General features: G+C 38.7%; 1 protein-coding gene across 3 annotated transcripts in view; it reads left to right on the top strand.

Annotated features, from left to right (window-relative positions):
- The window catches only part of LOC106092641 (kinesin light chain), a 220,157-nt gene that overhangs the window by 135,914 nt on the left and 65,344 nt on the right, over window positions 1–18,899 (top strand). For all 3 annotated transcript variants that reach the window (XM_059361248.1, XM_059361246.1, XM_059361247.1), the window contains one exon: window positions 18,221–18,700. In XM_059361248.1, coding sequence (XP_059217231.1) covers window positions 18,221–18,700 — 480 coding nt within the window. The remainder of the gene's footprint in view (window positions 1–18,220; window positions 18,701–18,899) is intronic.

An 18,899-nucleotide genomic window follows, 5' to 3' on the forward strand; every position in this document is an offset into this window, starting at 1 on the left:
ATAAACATTCGCTAATACTTTCATCAATAAGCCTCCTAAATTCTGGAAACAAATCATTTTCTTTTTCCGAGGAGAACAAATTAAAGGTCGGTAAATAGTGTGACGCAAGTCCGGGACTGAGCTGGAAAAACAAAATTTAGTTGGAACGATGAAGCACGGTGGTGGTGGAGTTATGATGTGGGGGTGTATGGCTGCTAGTGGAGTGGGTCAATTAGAATTTATTGAGTCCAAAATGGATAAATGGGGTTATCTCAATATTTTGAGAAAAAAAATTTTGAAACCAAGTGCTGCTAATCTAGGGTTAGCAACGACATTTTGGTTCCAACAAGATAACGATTCAAAGCATGCATCGGAGGTTGTTAGGCTTTGGCTTCTATATAACACTCCAAAGCAGCTTAAAACACCACCCCAATCACCAGATCTCAACCCCATTGAGCATCTTTGGGATCTATTTGAGAAAAAATTCGTCAGCACGTTATAACAAGCAAGGAGATGTTACGGGGTGTCATGCAGGCAGAATGGGCGAAAATAATATCTGAGGAAACAGACTAAGTGCAGTCTTAAAACAACGTGGCTATCCTACCAAATATTAGGAATGTGTTAATATGTTTCTATTTTGTGTTTAAATAACTCTTTTTTATATTTTTAATTACCGAACGCAGACTTTGTGGTGCTTATATGTTATCAGGTTATCATATTTAAATCGCTCTAGAGTGAAAGTGCTTAACCAAACTTAAATTTTTTTTTTAATGTTAGGAATATGAAGAAAAAATATATGTAATAGAGTTGATTTGATTTATAATTTTATTTTGTGTTATTTAACCAATCATAAAAGTTTATCAGGTGAACGCAGACTTTATGGGCTATGTGTATGTGGAAAAAAGGGTCACATAGCAGTTGTGTGCATGACAAAGAATACATAGGTAGAAAAGAAGCAACAACGCAGCTTAAAACAAAAGATAACATAGTTATGGTCGATGTATCAATGTTTTAATTAATGTCACACCTGTCAAATACTCTGGTGCTTTGATTTCAATCATTAATTTGATCTCAATAATGATTTCAATAATTAATATGATCGTTTGAAAAAGACAAAATGTTCGTTAATTTTGTCTTTTTTAAACGATCATGGAATACAAATAGAGTTTTGTTCAGTTTCGGGAAGAAAGTTATTCCTTTCCTTGGCGAACTACACACAAAAATTAAATGTAGTGATTGCGAAAAAACGTAATTGTAGTTGTCGTTAACATAGATTCCGGTGACAATATATTCGGTCATGATTTACTTAGCGCATTCAGTTTTCAAATTGTGAAAATAAACTTAATAACTAACGATGACAAAATACGCGTGAACTTTGTGAAAAAAAAATCGTGACGTTTTCACACCATCTAAGCCCGATGCTCAACTAAAATTTTGCAGAAGCCGCCCTATACCTTTCGCGCAAATGCCTCAGTTTAATAAAGAATTGGAGAAACTCATTTCGGTGGAAATAATAACACAATTCGGATACAATGTGATTTTAAAGTAGCTGTAAAGTCACAGATAGAAGTCGAGCAGTATCCACTACCAACGCGGGAAAGTTTATTTCATGCAGTACGAGAAGGAAAGGTACTTGAAAGGTACTCTCAATTCTATTAGCAAATGGAGTTCGTTGCAAACAAGAAAAGTGTGAGTTTTTGCAAAAGAAGATCACATATCTAGGCCGTCAAATAAGTTCAGAGGGAATTCTACCAGACGAATGTGGTGTACTGGTCGTTAGAAACTTAAAGCCATCAAAGGATATTAAAGAGCTAGAGGCTTTCACGGGCAAAGTAAATTATTTCCACAACTTTGTGCCAAAATTTTCAAATACCGATACAATTTAAGGATGACATACCTGTAATTCTCGCTACCAATGTATCAAGCGATTTCATCAATTTTTGTACGGTCGGTTCATCCTTATCCTTACTGGCCACAAACCCCGGTTAGAATTATTCATCCGGATAAAAACTTGCCAACAATGACTGCACATAGAATTCAGCGCTGGGCAAAGACACTTATGGCATATAACTTTAAGGTAAAATATCGGAACACCACTGAACTTCGCAATGCAGATGCTTTATAGCGCCTGCGTGTACCTGTTGGTACAGACGACGATTTCGACAGGGAAGAGGCTTGTTTTCAAGTAGGTTAGGTTGAAAAGAGGGCGCAGATATTAATGCGCCTCACGCCACTATGACATACACCTATGCCAGTAATCGGCTGGTTGTGCGCTCAAGATACAGAAAAAAAGTAACCTCGAAAAAGAAAATCTAAGTTAGGAATTCTGTGTTACTTACAAAATCCTTAATTGTTTTCCATGCCACCCTTGGTTGGTTCATGTCTGGTATAGTGTTTCCACCAAAGTGCCGGTATCTGTTAGACGCTAAACCGGGCAACGACAAAGGAAATGCTCCAACGTCTCATCATCTTCCCTGCATGCTCTACACATGCTATCACTTGCCGCACCGATTTTACATATGTAAGTGAGTTCGTAGTCCTATGTGTCCCGTTATGACACCAATAGCTATACTGACCTGCTTATTTCCTTTCAGTAATAGCCTCGTCTTCCCACGATCTGAATCCCCTCATGTCATAAGACAACTACATGCCGTGTAATAGAGCCTTAAACAACTCACAGCGATGTAGGATTCCAGGTACTATATTTTCACTAGAAGTGATCCGATCGGATAATAACTGCGACCTCTGGAGGCTCAAGAAGTCAAGATCCCAGATCGGTTTATATGACAGCTATATTAGGTTATGAACCGATTTGAACCTTATTTGACACAGTTGTTGAAAGTAAGAATAAAATACGTCATGCAAAATTTCAACCAAATCGGATAGGAATTGCTCCCTCTAGAAGCTCAAGAAGTCAAGTCATTCCAATCGGATAAGAATTGCGTACTCTAGAGGCTCAAGAAGTCAAGATCCAATATTGGTTTATATGGCAGCTATATCAGGTTATGGACCGATATGGCCCATTTACAATACCAACCGACCTACACTAATAAGAAGTATTTGTGCAAAATTTCAAGCGGCTTGCTTTATTCCTTCGCAAGTTATCGTGCTTTCGACAGACAAACGGACGGACGGACATAAAATGTCGCGACGATCAAGACGAATATTTCGAGTAGTTACAAACAGAATGACAAAATTAGTATACCCTCCATCCTATGGTGGAGTGTATAAAAACGCAATGTGTAACATACACATAGTCCATAAAGTCTGCGTTCTTTTTTAATGATTAAAAAACAACATAAAAAATAAATAAAGTCAAGTTTTGTTGTATATGTTGTATCTTTATATTTCTTAATTTAGAAAACAAAAACAAAAATACGAGTTTGCTTTTGTTTGTTCTAACGGTACTTTTGTTTCATAAGAAGAAATTATGACAACCAAAAAGACTGCGTTCACTTTGTTTACTTAGAAGTACCGTTACTTTTTATGATGCTTGTTCTTATTTTTGATGAGTTTCAGTTCATTATCACAACAAATGATAGTTACATATGTTTTTTAAAGAATTAATAAATTTGGAAACATGGAAACTGAAGGAAATATGCATATCTGAAGGAAAAATAATTATTAAATTGTGGAAGGAAGGACAAAGCTTTAGAAATATTGGTGGAACAGTTGGAAGAACGTATTCTTCTGTCCAGCGCGTAATTAATAATTACAAAGAAGCCGGCATTATAACTTCAAAGCCTGGGCCTGGGCGTCCAAAAAAAATTATCCGTTAGAGAAGTGCGCAAAGTGATTAATATGGCAAGCAACAACCCTCTATAACATCAACCAAAATTGTTGAAAATATTAAAACAATGTTTGAACTGTCAGAAAAATATTACATAGAGCTGGATTTCATGGGAGAGTTGGTCAAAGAAAGCCGTATATTTCAGTCATAAACATTCGCTAATACTTTCATCAATAAGCCTCCTAAATTCTGGAAACAAATCATTTTCTCCGAGGAGAACAAATTAAAGGTCGGCAAATAGTGTGACGCAAGTCCGGGACTGAGCTGGAAAAACAAAATTTAGTTGGAACGGTGAAGCACGGTGGTGGTGGAGTTATGGTGTGGGGGTGTATGGCTGCTAGTGGAGTGGGTCAATTAGAATTTATTGAGTCCAAAATGGATAAATGAGGTTATCTCAATATTTTGAAAAAAAAATTGAAACCAAGTGCTGCTAAACTAGGGTTAGCAACGACATTTTGGTTCCAACAAGATAACGATTCAAAGCATACATCGGAGGTTGTTAGGCTTTGGCTTCTATATAACACTCCAAAGCAGCTTAAAACACCACCCCAATCACCAGATCTCAACCCCATTGAGCATCTTTGGGATCTATTGGAGAAAAAATTCGTCAGCACGTTATAACCAGCAAGGAGATGTTACGGGGTGTCATGCAGGCAGAATGGGCGAAAATAATATCTGAGGAAACAGAGATGTTGGTAAACTCCATGCCAAATAGACTAAGTGCAGTCTTAAAACAACGTGGCTATCCTACCAAATATTAGGAATGTGTTAATATGTTTCTATTTTGTGTTTAAATAACTCTTTTTTATATTTTTAATTACTGAACGCAGACTTTGTGGTGCTTATATGTAATTGTTATCATATTTAAATCGCTCTAGAGTGAAAGTGCTTAACCAAACTTAAAATTTTGTTTTTTAATGTTAGGAATATGAAGAAAAAATATATGTAATAGAGTTGATTTGATTTATAATTTTATTTTGTGTTATTTAACCAATCATAAAAGTTTATCAGGTGAACGCAGACTTTATGGGCTATGTGTATGTGGAAAAAAGGGTCACATAGCAGTTTTGTGCATGACAAAGAATACAGCGGTCAAAAAAAGTATTCATCATTCAATGTTTTTTTTTTTAATAAGTCTACAAAAGACAATTGGAATAAAAACATATTAAACTAATGATGCAGTAGTGCTTGTGTGATATATATGTACACAATTTCATTGTTTTTTAAGAAAAAAAATAGTATTTATTGGAACAAAAAGGGCCATTTTACAGCTGAACACAAAAAATTAAACAAAAAAAGTATTCATCATTGCAAAAAAACAAAAAAATAAATAACATAATTTAAAAAAATTAATACTTTGTTATTCGACCACCGCCTCTTATAACTTCTTTTAAACGGTTTGACATCGATTGGACTAATTTAGCGGTTATATTTTGGTCTATATTAGTCCATTCCTCCATTATCACCTGTTGCATTTGACTCTTGCTCGAAAAATTGCGCGTTCTCAATTTGCGTTCGAGATGTTCCCAAAGATGTTCAATTGGGTTCAAGTCGGGACTTTGAGGAGAAGTTTTAATGACTTTGGGGCAGTTATACAGCATCCACATCTTGGTATTTAAAGCAGAATGTTTGGGGTCATTATCTTGATAATATTGAAAGTTATTACCAAGCCCAAGTTTTACAGCACTATCTTTTAAATTCCTCTTTAAAATGTCAATGTAATACTTATGATCCATTACTCCATTAATAATTTCAAGATTTCCCGCTCCTGAAGCCGCCATACACCCCCAAACCATTAAACCACCTCCACCATGTTTTACAGTAGCAACTGTGTTTCGTTCTTCAAGCTCTGTATTTGGTTTTCTGTACACTATGACCTTTCCATCGCACCCAAAAAGATTAAACTTGCTCTCGTCTGCAAAAATGACTGTTTTCCAAAATGATTCGGGCTGTTTTACATACATTTTTGCGAAGTTTAGCCTTTTCACTCGGTTTATTTTATTTATAAAGGGCTTCTTACGTGCAGTTCTTCCTCTGTAACTATGCCTTTTGAGTGTATTTCGAATTGTTTGTGTAGTAACTTCCTTCCCTAAATATTCCATAGTGTTTTTACGAAGAATGGTCGCATTTGTCTTCGGAGTTTTCTGAACTTGCCGCACTAGCCAACGCACATCTCCAACTGGAAGTGCTTTTGGTCGACCAGAACATGGTTTATTGTCAACAGTTTTCGTTTCTGTCCACTTTCTGATGATGGATTGTATAGTAGATCGTGGTCTATTTAATATTTCACTGATAGTTTTTTGAGTTAAACCATTCCTGTGGTGTTTTATTATCAAAACTTTTACCTCATCAGAAACCTCGTTTTGCTTACGACCCATTTTGACAAAAACTATATTTTCAATGAAATTAAATATTTGCTGTCAAGGGCAAAGCCTCCTTTACTAAATAAAACAGAAAAGGGGGATTCCCAAATAATATTTGAATTTGACTTTGATGATAGCACATCAATGATGAATACTTTTTTTGTTCTGTTTTTGGTGTTATTATATAAAATTGCATTTTTTGCGCTAATTAAATTTATTTTTTGAATTTATTTTAAAACATATTACGAAAAATAAACTATTGCATAAAACTGCATTATTTGTTTACTTTAAATTTTCTTCAATTACCCAAAATAAGTGAATTTATTATCAATTTTGCTAATGATGAATACTTTTTTTGACCGCTGTACATAGGTAGAAAAGAAGCAACTACGCAGCTTAAAACAAAAGAATAACATAGTTATGGTCGATGTATCAATGTTTTAATTAATGTCACACCTGTCAAATACTCTGGTGCTTTGATTTCAATCATTATGATATGATCGTTTGAAAAAGCCAAAATTTTCGTTAATTTTGTCTTTTTTAAACGATCATGGAATACAAATAGAGTTTTGTTCAGTTTCGGGAAGAAAGTTATTCCTTTCCTTGGCGAACTACACACAAAAATTAAATGTAGTGATTGCGAAAAAACGTAGTTGTAGTTGTCGTTAACATAGATTCCGGTGACAATTTATTCCGTCATGATTTACTTAGCGCATTCAGTTTTCAAATTGTGAAAATAAACTCAATAACTAACGATGACAAAATACGCGAGAACTTTGTGAAAAAAAAAAATCGTGACGTTTTCACACCATCTAAGCCTGATGCTCAACTAAAATTTTGCAGAAGCCGCCCTATACCTTTCGCGCAAATGCCTCAGTTTAATTCAGAATTGGAGAAACTCATTTCGGTGGAAATAATAACACAATTCGGATACGATGTGATTTTAAAGTAGCTGTAAAGTCACAGATAGATGTCGAGCAGTATCCACTACCAACGCGGGAAAGGTACTTGAAAGTACTCTCAATTCTATTAGCAAATGGGGTTCGTTGCAAACAAGAAAAGTGTGAGTTTTTGCAAAATAAGATCACATATCTTGGCCGTCAAATAAGTTCAGAGGGAATTCTACCAGACGAATGTGGTGTACTGGTCGTTAGAAACTTAAAGCCACCAAAGGAAATTAAAGAGCTAGAGGCTTTTACGGGCAAAGTAAATTATTTCCACAACTTTGTGCCAAAATTTTCAAATATCGATACAATTTTAAGATGACATACCTGTAATTCTCGTTACCAATGTATCAAGCGATTTCATCAATTTTTGTGCGGTCGTAAGTTCATCCTTATCCTTACTGGCCACAAACCCCGGTTAGAATTATTCATCCGGATAAAAACTTGCCAACAATGATCAGCGCTGGGCAAAGACACTTATGGCATATAACTATAAGGTAAAATATCGGAACACCACTGAACTTCGCAATGCAGATGCTTTATCGCGCCTGCGTCTACCTGTTGGCACAGACGAGGATTTCGACAGGGAAGAGGCTTGTTTTCAAATAGGTTAGGTTGAAAAGAGGGCGCAGATAGTAATGCGCCTCGCGCCACTATGGCATACACCTATGCCAGTAATCGGCTTGTTGTGCGCTCAAGATAAACAAAAAAAAGTAACCTCGAAAAAGAAAATCTAAGTTAGGAATTTCGTGTTACTTACAAAATCCTTAATTGTTTTCCATGCCACCCTTGGTTGGTTCATGTCTGGTATAGTGTTTCCACCAAAGTGCCGGTATCTGTTAGACGCTAAACCGGGCAACGACAAAGGAAATGCTCCAACGTCTCATCATCTTCCCTGCATGCTCTACACATGCTATCACTTGCCGCACCGATTTTACATATGTAAGTGAGTTCGTAGTCCTATGTGTCCCGTTATGACACCAATAGCTATACTGACCTGCTTATTTCCTTTCAGTAATAGCCTCCTCTTCCCACGATCTGAATCCCCTCATGTCATAAGACCACTACATGCCGTGTAATAGAGCCTTAAACAACTCACAGCGATATAGGATTCAGGTACTATATTTTCACTAGAAGTGATCTGATATTCTGTGATATATTTTGCTTTGTATATCTGTTTGATGTTAATTTTGCCAATCTTTGCAAGGTATTCCCAAATTATTTCCTGGCATCGGTTTGTCAAAAGAATAAAATTAGATTTGTTCGTATTTATATGCAGCCTCTTTTCAATAGCCCTTTATAGGCATATAAAATAAATGTTTACTCTCAAAGAGAGTAGCAAAGTATCAAAATTATCATCCCTGATGAAGTGGCTTAATTAAGAACCAACAACTATCTGCTGGTTTCAACCATTTCATACTCTTGTAATTTTTAATATCTATGCGTACGAATTCATGCGCCTATTTTATATATAGAGAAAAGGTATTTCAGAAGACTATCGCAATAAAAAAATATCGGGGAAAAGTTCCCGATTATTTGGGGTAAAATCGAAAAACAATTAAAATTTTTTTTAATGATTTTTAATTTTTTTCACAATTTGTAGATAAAATTGTGCTTTAAATAAAAAAAATCAAAATACAGCGTTATTTTATAAAAGGCATTCCAAATGACAAAAAAAGGATCCTTTTTAGTAAATTGGATGTTTCTAACACGTGGATGTGGAAACCTTTGGCAGTTACTTAGGGCGAAATTATTAAGAACTTGGGAACTTGAGGAACAAAATTTTTTTGTCTAAAAATGGTAAATTGTTGGACGGCCTTCACATATATATTAGTTGATCAAATCGGGCCAATATTCTACATCCTCTTTGAAATATAACAAGAAAATTACACCTACTGGAAGAAAGCAAAAAAAAAAAACAGTTCTGAAGGAAATATTTGCTTTGGCGGCACTAAGTATCCTCCTAATGGCAGGGGGATTTGGCGTGATTCTTATCCAGGAAACATGGGTGTGTGGAGAAATGGTTCATGGACTAAGAATTCCGGGATTTAGACTTCTTAAGGGTACGAGAAATGGGAGACACAGAGCCTGTAAAGAGTAGTCTAAATGTTTTTCTTCCGTCTCTAAGCACTGACGATTTAGTTGTTGTTGTAGCAGATTTGCCGGGGGAGGTCAATTTCTTCGGGAGTAAAGGGTGGCGGTCGTTCTCCAAGGACTATATTCACCCGGTAGCCAATTACCGCATCTGCTACCGTGTCTGCATGAATGTTGTTTAGACCCGCTTGATCTAGAGGTTTTCTCTTGTAGCGCTGAACCTCACGCTCTAGATCATGTAGATCTACCTTAAGGCTTCTGGGCTGTGGATATCTATCCACAAGATGATGATTTGGATGGTTTCTGCGATAGCACCCCAAAAGGTATTGCTTGGACAGCATTTAGTTATGTCTTCGCACTGGTAGGATCTTTGTCGCCTGATGGAGGTGGTCCACATGAGAACTGAGGAGACAGCCCGTCGCAGTTCGGAGGGCGGCATACTGACAGATCCACTGCGTGTCACAAAGTTGACGAGACCACACTGGTGCTGCATAACTTACTACAGACCTGCACCCTAAGTGCTGCCAGCAAGTGACTTGAGGACCTTGTTTCTACTTTTGTCTTTATCGTAGATTGCTGTGGCATGTGGGGGAAATGTGTAAGAGCTGTCAAATGTGACGCCAAGTATTTTAGGACACTTGGATAGTCGGAATCATTTCTCCATCGACCATCACAGTCTGCACAGTATTCACCTCACGCGTATTTGTAGTGAACAGTGTGGCTGAAGATTTGGTGGCGGATATCTTCAGATTTCTTGCAGCGAAATATGAGGCAAGTTCGTTGAGGTAGACGTTCAACCTATCGCAGATGTCAACAATGGGTAGGGGCTTGACGCCATGATCGTACAATCGTCAGCATATGATACGATCTCTATGCCGTCTGGAGGCGGTGGAATGGAGGATAGTTAGAAGTTAAACAGTGCCGGAGATATCACCCCACCTTGGGGAACTCCCTGTTTCACTCACTCTACGGTGTTTCGACTTCTTATCCCTAAATTCCACAAATGACTGGCGACCCCACAGATAATTCACGACCCATCGTTTCATGCCTGGCTGGAGAGACGTGTTGGCGATATCCTCAAATAATTTGGCATGGCTGATCGTGTCGAATCCCTTCGATAGGTCCAGTGCCACGAGAACCGTCCTATCACATGGCCTAGGCTGAATGAAGCCACGGCAAATGTGTGCGGAGATGGCATGCAAAGCCGTTGTTGTGCTATGCAGTCTTCGAAATCCGTGTTGATGCTCGGCGAATGGAAGTTCTACGAGGCTCGGGAGGAGTAATGCCACAAGCGTCTTTGCCACTGGTGAGAGAAGGGAGATCGGTCTGTACGACTCCCCCAAACTCGGGTCTTTTCCAGGCTTCAGTAGCGGGATCACTCTGCCCATTTTCCAGACATCGGGAACTATAAGAGTGTTCAAGACAGGTTGAGGACAGTGGTAAGATACTCAACTCCAGGTGAATCCAGATTCTTCACATCAATGTAGAGATTCCGTCGGGGCTCAACGCCTTAGATGATTTGGCGCCACGAATGGCATTCGTAACTTCGCCCACGGTAAATTGTGATGGCTGTTCATCGGCTCGGAGGCCACGAATACGGCGAATGGCTCTCCTCCTTGCCCTATCTCTCTCAGGATGCACAATAAATTGAGGGTTGAACAACCTGGCGCATCTTTTCGGATCACGGCTATTTCGCCAAAAGTGACTGAATACTGTCATCCCGTCTACCGGGGTTCGAGAGTAACTTAATAGTAGACCACAGTTTGCCTACACCGGTGCCTGAGTTACATTGCTCCAAGTGTTTCAGCCACAAATTCCGCTGATGTTCGTTGACTATACTGTTTTTTTCCAGATTCAGCTCGCTGATTCTGGGATTAGCGGGGTCCATAGCACGAATCCCATCACGCTCATCTGCGAGTACCACTGCTTGCGCCGGGAAATTGGCCACAAGCACATCAGAGGGGGTTGGCAGTTCACTGAAGCGGCGATTGGTATACTCTCTGAAGCCAGTCCAGAGCTCAGAGGTTATGAAGTCGGGTGGTCGGTTGATGGTGAGAATTATGGGTAGGTGGTCTGACTCCAAAAAAAAGGATGGCTTGCCAGGATACGTCACTCAGGAGATCAGGGGATGCAATGGAGATGTCTGGCGAGCTGCTGCTGCTTGTAATCCTAGTGGGGGCATCCTCATTCACCGTGCAAAACGTGGAGCTTTCAATCTGCTCTGCCAAAGCTATACCACGCTGGTCGTTACCTAGGAGAGAATGCTATGACGTGTGATGCGCATTAAAGTCCCCAAGAACCAGACGATTATGGCCAGATAGCAACCCACTTATGTCGGGGTTGTAAGCCTGGCCATTAATCGGGACACAGCTACCAACCGGCGGTATACACACGTTGTATTGTATATCTCCATCTCGGCAGTACCAGACCTGACCGCTATTCCCATGCATTCCATGTTGGGGTCACTAGCGCCATGCGCAGTCGAGATAGGTCTATACTGCACGGAAAGGTGTATTACGAGTGCCAGTCCCCCACCTCCATTCCTTGAGCGATCCTTACGTAGCACATTGTAACCGTGATCGCTGCGACCAATATGCTCTTCCGACTCATAAAGTCCATTATCTCATCGATCTTGCCACAAAGTCCGTTGCAGTTTAACTGCAAAAACGATACACTTCACTGCACTGGCCTGGCAATATTTGGGCTGGCATGCTGCCGTTGCGTAAATTGCCGTATGGGAGAGGTCGGGGGTCACATAGTCCGACGACGAGGACGCAAATTCAGCACGTCTATCACTTCTAGACCAAAAATAGAAGTGGAAACTACGGAGGTATAGACATTGATGGAAATATGGCCACTCTTTTTCTGCAACACGAATGTTATTTCGTCTTACTTTCAGTTTTTACTTTATCTTCATTCTCTCTGTAACCATATAAGTGTAAAGATCTACGTAAATGCTTAGCATACCAAATTTACTTTAAATAAAACCCTTTTGCAAACGATTAAACAAAACCAATAAGTTTTATCAGGTTATGGGCCAGGCTCACGTATTGGATAATTAAAGGAATTGTTCAAAAATGAGTGTTCCAGTGGTCCAGATAGAAAAATTGGACGAAGGAAACTATGATAGTTGGTCATTACAAATGCGAAGCGTTTTGATGCATAGTGGTTATTGGAAAATGGCTAGCGTCACGAAAAAGAGAGAAGGCGATGAAGCTGCAACAACCAAATGAAATTCTGATGATGAAAAAGCCTTAGCGTCTATATTTCTAAGTGCAAAACCAACGCAGTTTCCTTACATTAGAAATTGCACACAATCTCATGAAGCCTGGAGAAATTTAGAAGAAGTGTACATGCCCAGAGAGCCACTACAGAAAGTGTCTTTGTTCAAGAAGCTAATTAATTTGAAAATGGCAGATGACGGCAATGTTGTACAGCATCTAAACGAGTTCTCTGAAGTGTTTGAGAAATTGAAGGAAACCGGTATTGAGATCCAGGAGGAGCTTCTAGCAATAGTGCTCCTGTCAAGCCTTCCAAAGGAATACGACAATTTTGTCATCGCAATGGAAACTCGTGATTCCTTGCCAAATTTCTCATCGCTAAAACAGAAGCATTTAGAGGAAGGAAAAAGAAGAAAAGAGAGAATTGAGGAATGCACAGCAATGCAGCATGCATTTTCGGCGAGGGTTTTAAAAGGAGATAACGTGAAGAGAAAGCAGAATAAAAAGAATTTCAAAGGCAAATGTTTCATATGTGGCATAGCTGGTCATTTTGCGAATGTATGTGACAAGAAAAATAATAAGAAGACGCAAGCAATGACAATGTTGACAGTGGCTGAAAGTACACCGTTAGAGAGAAAGATATGGTATGTCGATAGCGGAGCAACGTCGCACATGTGCGGTGACTGCAACATGTTGACAAATTTCCAACAACATAATGAAAGAATTTCGTTAGCAGGCAACAAACACATCGACGCTGTTGGGAAAGGTGACGTTTGGTTGGAGGATGATAATTATAAGATCAAGCTCGAAAATGTATTGTACTCTCCTGAGTTACAGCGTAATTTTATCTCAGTCAGCAAAGCTGTTGGCAGTGGATTAACTCTAACTTTTGATGAGGAAAAAGCTACAGTCAAAAACCATGACGGAGATACAATTCTGCAAGCATTGAGAAAAACAAATATGTTTGTTTTTGACAACGCCGACATCGAAAATGTAATTGTGCTCAACAACGACAAAGTGACATGGCACAATAGATTTGGCCATCTTAATTTTAAAACCTACAGGAAATATCAAATAAGAATTTGGTAAATGGCATGATGGTCAATTCTGGAGATGAAATAAATTGCAGAACGTGTATGGTTACCAAAATTCACGTGTTGCCATTCCCACATGAATCACAAACAAAATCAAAGGATTTATTGGAGCTAATTCATACCGAGGACCTTTCCGGTCAAGCTCAAAGTACTTTGTTATTTTTATCGACGATAAGAAGAATTTTTATGTACTTTTTGAGATCAAAAAGAGAAAAATTCAGGATTTTTAAAGCCCAAGTGGTGAAACAAACAGGATGTAAAATAAAAACGTTGCGTTCTGATAATGGGCGTGAATACATCAATTCTGAATTTTATGCATATTTGGAAAAGGAGGGCATCACTCGCTAACTCACAGTGCCATATACTCCTCAACAAAATGGTGTGGCCGAACGGGGTAACCGTACACTCGTCGAAATGGCTAGGTCTATGATGGTACACGCCAATGTACCGTCATTCCTATGAGCAGAGGCGTTGTATTCAGCCGTATACATTCGAAATAGGTGCCCTACGAAATATCTTCAAAATAAAACAATTTTTTTAGCCACAGGCGAGTGTATCCCACAAACAGTAGAAGAAGCCATATCAGCAGTAGATAGTACTTGCTGGCTAGGTTCTATGAAGGATGAAAATCGACAAGTCCTTCGAGTCAAAGAGGAAATTTCAAAAGAATTTGATGTCATCGACAAGGGCCAACTGAACCATTTCCTGGGTATGGAGGTTGAGATGAGAAGAGATTGAGGCAATAAATTTAAGCCAGACACAGTACATCCTTGAAATACTTCGGAACTATGGTATGAAGGATTGCAAGCCTTTGTCAGTTCCCTTGGAGGTCGGTTACCAGATAAGCTGTAAAGACGATGATGAAAAAGTAGATCAGACAAAATATCAATCAATGGTTGGTACCTTAATGTATCAGCAAATTTCAACTCGTCGCGACATACTGCATTCTATATCCAAATTAGCTCAACGGAATTCGGATCCACGAAGAGAACACCTGACTCGACTAAAGCATATCCTTCGATATCTGGCAGGTACAATTGTCCTAAAGCTGCGTTATGAATCCAATGAAAGTCAGTTGTTTGGTTATGTTGATGCCGAGTGGGGAGGATATTCGACAGACAGGAAGTCTTATATGGGATTCATCTTCTTCCTTGGTAAGGGTCCAATATCCTGGGAGTCACGGAAACAGAAATCAGTTGCACTGAGCAGTACAGAAGCCGAATACATGGCCGTTTCCGAAGCATCAAAAGAGGCGTTTTATTTAAAACGTCTTTTGGCAGAATTGAATTGTTATGATAATCAGTCTACTATATTGCATATTGACAACCAAGGAGCACAAAAATTGGCAGAGAATATATATCATAAGCGGTCCAAACATATCGACATAAGATACCATCATATACGAGACTTAGTTCAGAAGAAGGAGATACATTTGGAATCTTGCCCAAGTGCTAATATGATTGCTGATGTAATTACTAAAAACTTGTCAAAGGCTAAACATTATAATTATGTTGATTTAATAAATCTTAACTGAATAAAATTGTTCTTTTTGTAAAACATTCATGTTGAGGAGGAGTGATGAAAATATGGCAACTCTTTTTCTGCAACACGAATGTTATTTCGTCTTACTTTCAGTTTTTACTTTATCTTCATTCTCTCTGTAACCATCTAAGTGTAAAGATCTACGTAAATGCTTAGCATACCAAATTTACTTTAAATAAAACCCTTTTGCAAACGATTATACAAAACCAATAATTTTTATCAGACATAATGCGGTTCACGAAGACCCTGAATGACTCGCTTGTGTCAGCATGCCCTAGTGCCAAGCCAAGGGGCAAACAGCGACCGCCATGGTAGAGCTGGTTGGTCTAAGGAAGGACTGCAGAAAACTCTTCAACACAGCAAAAGCCACAACAGCACCACACGATTGGAACATCTATTAGGCTGAACTAAGAAAATTTAAGGGCGAGCTGAGAAAGGCTCAGAAAAAATCCTGGGTAGAATTCTGCAGTTCTGTGGAGGATACATCTGAGGCCTCTAGGCAAAGGAAGATTCTGTCCTCGAGACGTATTACGGTGGTGCATATTCAGAAGTCAGAGGATGTATGGACAATGCTGGTGAGGAAACACTAGAGCTACTCGTTGATACACATTTACCGGGAAATTCTCCAACCGACAACGTGGCGCCAGAAGAGGTTGTCACTGATATGCATTCGTCGGAGGCTATTAGGGAAATTGTGTCTTGAGAGGTTGATAGAAACATATATTAGGACAAAGATCCCGGGAGATCGCCTTTCGCGGCAGCAGCATGCATATAGTAAAGTTGCCTTTCAATTCATCAACTGAAACAGCCCTTCACGACCTAGTCGGCTACTAGAGGTTTCTATCGCTGTCAAGGAATATACAATAGTAGCATTTCTTGACATTGAAGGTGCTTGACTAATAACATACATACTAAAATATGCATTACGGCAGGCTTGGGATCTGTGGATCTAAAAATATTGGTAAGTAGAGGAACACCTCATGGAGGTGTACTGTCTGCTCTAGTTTGGAATATAAAATTACTTCCAAGTTATTTCAGTAGACAATGTTGAAGCTTAACAATAAAAAATTTGGTTGCAACGTATGAACCATTTGATGCCCAGTTTGTGAGCCCACTAGGGTCCCCACTGGAGCCCAAATTGTCCATACTTATTGGAAAACACCTCAACATTTTCTGCGTTAAGTTTCATGTACATATCCGTTCAAAAAAAAATTGAAAAATTGAACCAAACGTATGAATTATTTGATGCTCAGCCGCAATCAACATTTACGTAAAATTATCGTGTATTATTATTGTGTTTAGATCTTCTATCTATAAAATCAAATAAAGCTTTCATGCATTTTTCTACATTTATTGTTATATGTTCATATTTTTATAAATCTGTTAAAAGTTAAAGAAAAGGGTTTCTTATAATATTACTAGCTGGTCGGGCCCTCTGCGCTGCGCTTTGTTTTACTTTATATGCAACAAATTTTACTTCAAATATTTATTTTCGACAATTAAAGAGCTTTTAGTGAAATACCATGCTACGAAAACAGTATATCGCTTGACTAACAGTTTAACAATATAAGTGCCTTTATCTGAATCCCAAATGATCTTCATTGTAACTTCATTGCAACTCTACGAATTTGAGTTTGGATGTAAGGTATACTCCATTCCCATTTCAGCCCGATATCTGATTTAGGGGTGTTTTGGTCCCCCAGAGACTTGGCCGTGAAAAATATCCGCATCGTGCTCTTCTTTCAAATACCATTTATTTTAACCCCATATTGCTATTGGTTTAAGGGGAGTTTACTGGATGAGGCGTCCCCCAAACACATGGCCCCAAAACTGGTTATCAAATTCTTTTTCTAATCTCAAATACCTTTCATTTGAGCCACATATGGGCATGGTCGAAAAATGTTTACCCTTTGTGGTTGTTTTGGGAAGGGATGATGTCCTAAACACATGGTCCTACATTTGGATATCAAATTCGTATTCTATTCCCAAATACCTTTATTTGAGCGATGGTCAGTAAAAAATTGCTGCTTTTAGGGTATTTTGGGAATGAGGTAGACCCCCAGAAAATTGGCCCCGAAAGTGGGTATTAATTCTTGCTCTACCCTCCAATACCTTTCATTTAAATTGCACATTGACATGGTCGGTAAATATGCCCGATTTAGGGGTGTTTTGGGGATTGGGGTGGTCCACCAAACACTAAGCCCGGAATATATATCAGCAACGCGCTCCATTCTCATATATCTATATCATTTATTTGAACCTCATATTGCCATTGGCCTCAAAATTGGATATAAAATTCCTTTTCTAATCTAATTTGAACTCCTTATTGCAAAAGTCAGCAAATATGTCCGGTATGGGGTATTGGCCCTAAAAACTATAATTATTTAGTTCCACTGTCTTGAAGACACAAATTGTCTTGGTGAGCAAATACGTCCTATTTGGGAGTTGTTATGGTGGTGGGACATCCTCTAGACAGGTGGTCCCGAATGTTGATATCAGATTCATGGCCTACTCCCAAATACAATTAATTTGAACCCCATATTTCCATAGTCGGCAAACATGACCGGCTCGGGTGGTGTTTTGGGGGATGGGCGGCCACTCAGTGAGTTGGCCTTGAAAATATATATTGGATTCGTGTCCTACTCTAAAAACCCTCTTATTTGAGCCTCATGTTGCAATAGTCAGAAAATACTTCCTATTTGGGTGGTGTTGTGGGGGTGGGATGGGCCCATAGACACTTTTCCAGATTTAGGGGGTTTTAGGGGTTAGGGTGGTCCCCCTAACACTTGGTCCTACAATTGGATATCAGATACGTTTTCTTATCCTAATTTGGTGGTAAATGTTTGGTAGGTTTAAGGGTGGGACGGCCCCCCTAGGTACCCTATCCATAATTTGGATACCAAATTTTTATTTTTAGGGTTCTATATGAGAGCACACAAAATTTCGCTTAAATCGTACCACCCATTTTCGACATCCGGCGTTTCTGAAAATTAGGGTAAGGGGGAGGGTCCACCCCCCCCCCCCCCCCTTCCCACCGCTTCCTTCCGATATCACCATGAAAATCGGTTCAGCCGTTTCTGAGTCTATAAGGAACACACAAACAAACACAAATTGATTTTTATATATAAGATTACATGCTATAAGATTTGAATCGTAATAACATTCAACGTTTTTTATATTATCTTTATTTTAGAATAAATACAAAGAAGCTGCTAACTTGCTTAATGATGCATTATCCATAAGAGGAAAGACTCTTGGCGAGAATCACCCGGCTGTTGCTGCAACTTTAAATAACCTTGCTGTTCTCTATGGCAAACGAGGAAAGTACAAGGATGCAGAACCTTTATGTAAACGTGCGCTAGAAATCAGAGAAAAGGTTTTGGGAAAAGATCACCCAGATGTTGCAAAACAGCTCAATAATTTAGCGCTACTATGCCAAAATCAAGGAAAATACGATGAAGTAGAGAAATATTATCAACGAGCCTTGGAAATTTATGAATCAAAACTTGGACCCGACGATCCAAATGTAGCAAAAACAAAAAATAATCTTGCAAGTTGCTATTTAAAACAAGGGAAATATGCTGAAGCAGAAGTTTTGTATAAGCAAGTTCTAACACGAGCACACGAAAAGGAATTTGGAGCAATAGATAGCAAGAACAAGCCCATATGGCAGGTAAGAAAGTCATGCCCTTGAATTCTTATATATTTTTGTGTTTTTTTATGTTTGTCTGTTATTTGATTATTTTAGTCATTTTTTCGCTATAGCCAGGGAAAGGACGTTTTTATTAATGGAAAGTTATTGAAAAAAATTAAAAAAGGCTTTCCGTTTTGTTTCTCTTTCGAAACGAACGATCGAAGATTTTTTGTAATGG

The sequence above is a fragment of the Stomoxys calcitrans genome, chromosome 1 (assembly GCF_963082655.1).
Source record: "Stomoxys calcitrans chromosome 1, idStoCalc2.1, whole genome shotgun sequence".
NCBI lineage: Eukaryota > Metazoa > Arthropoda > Insecta > Diptera > Muscidae > Stomoxys > Stomoxys calcitrans.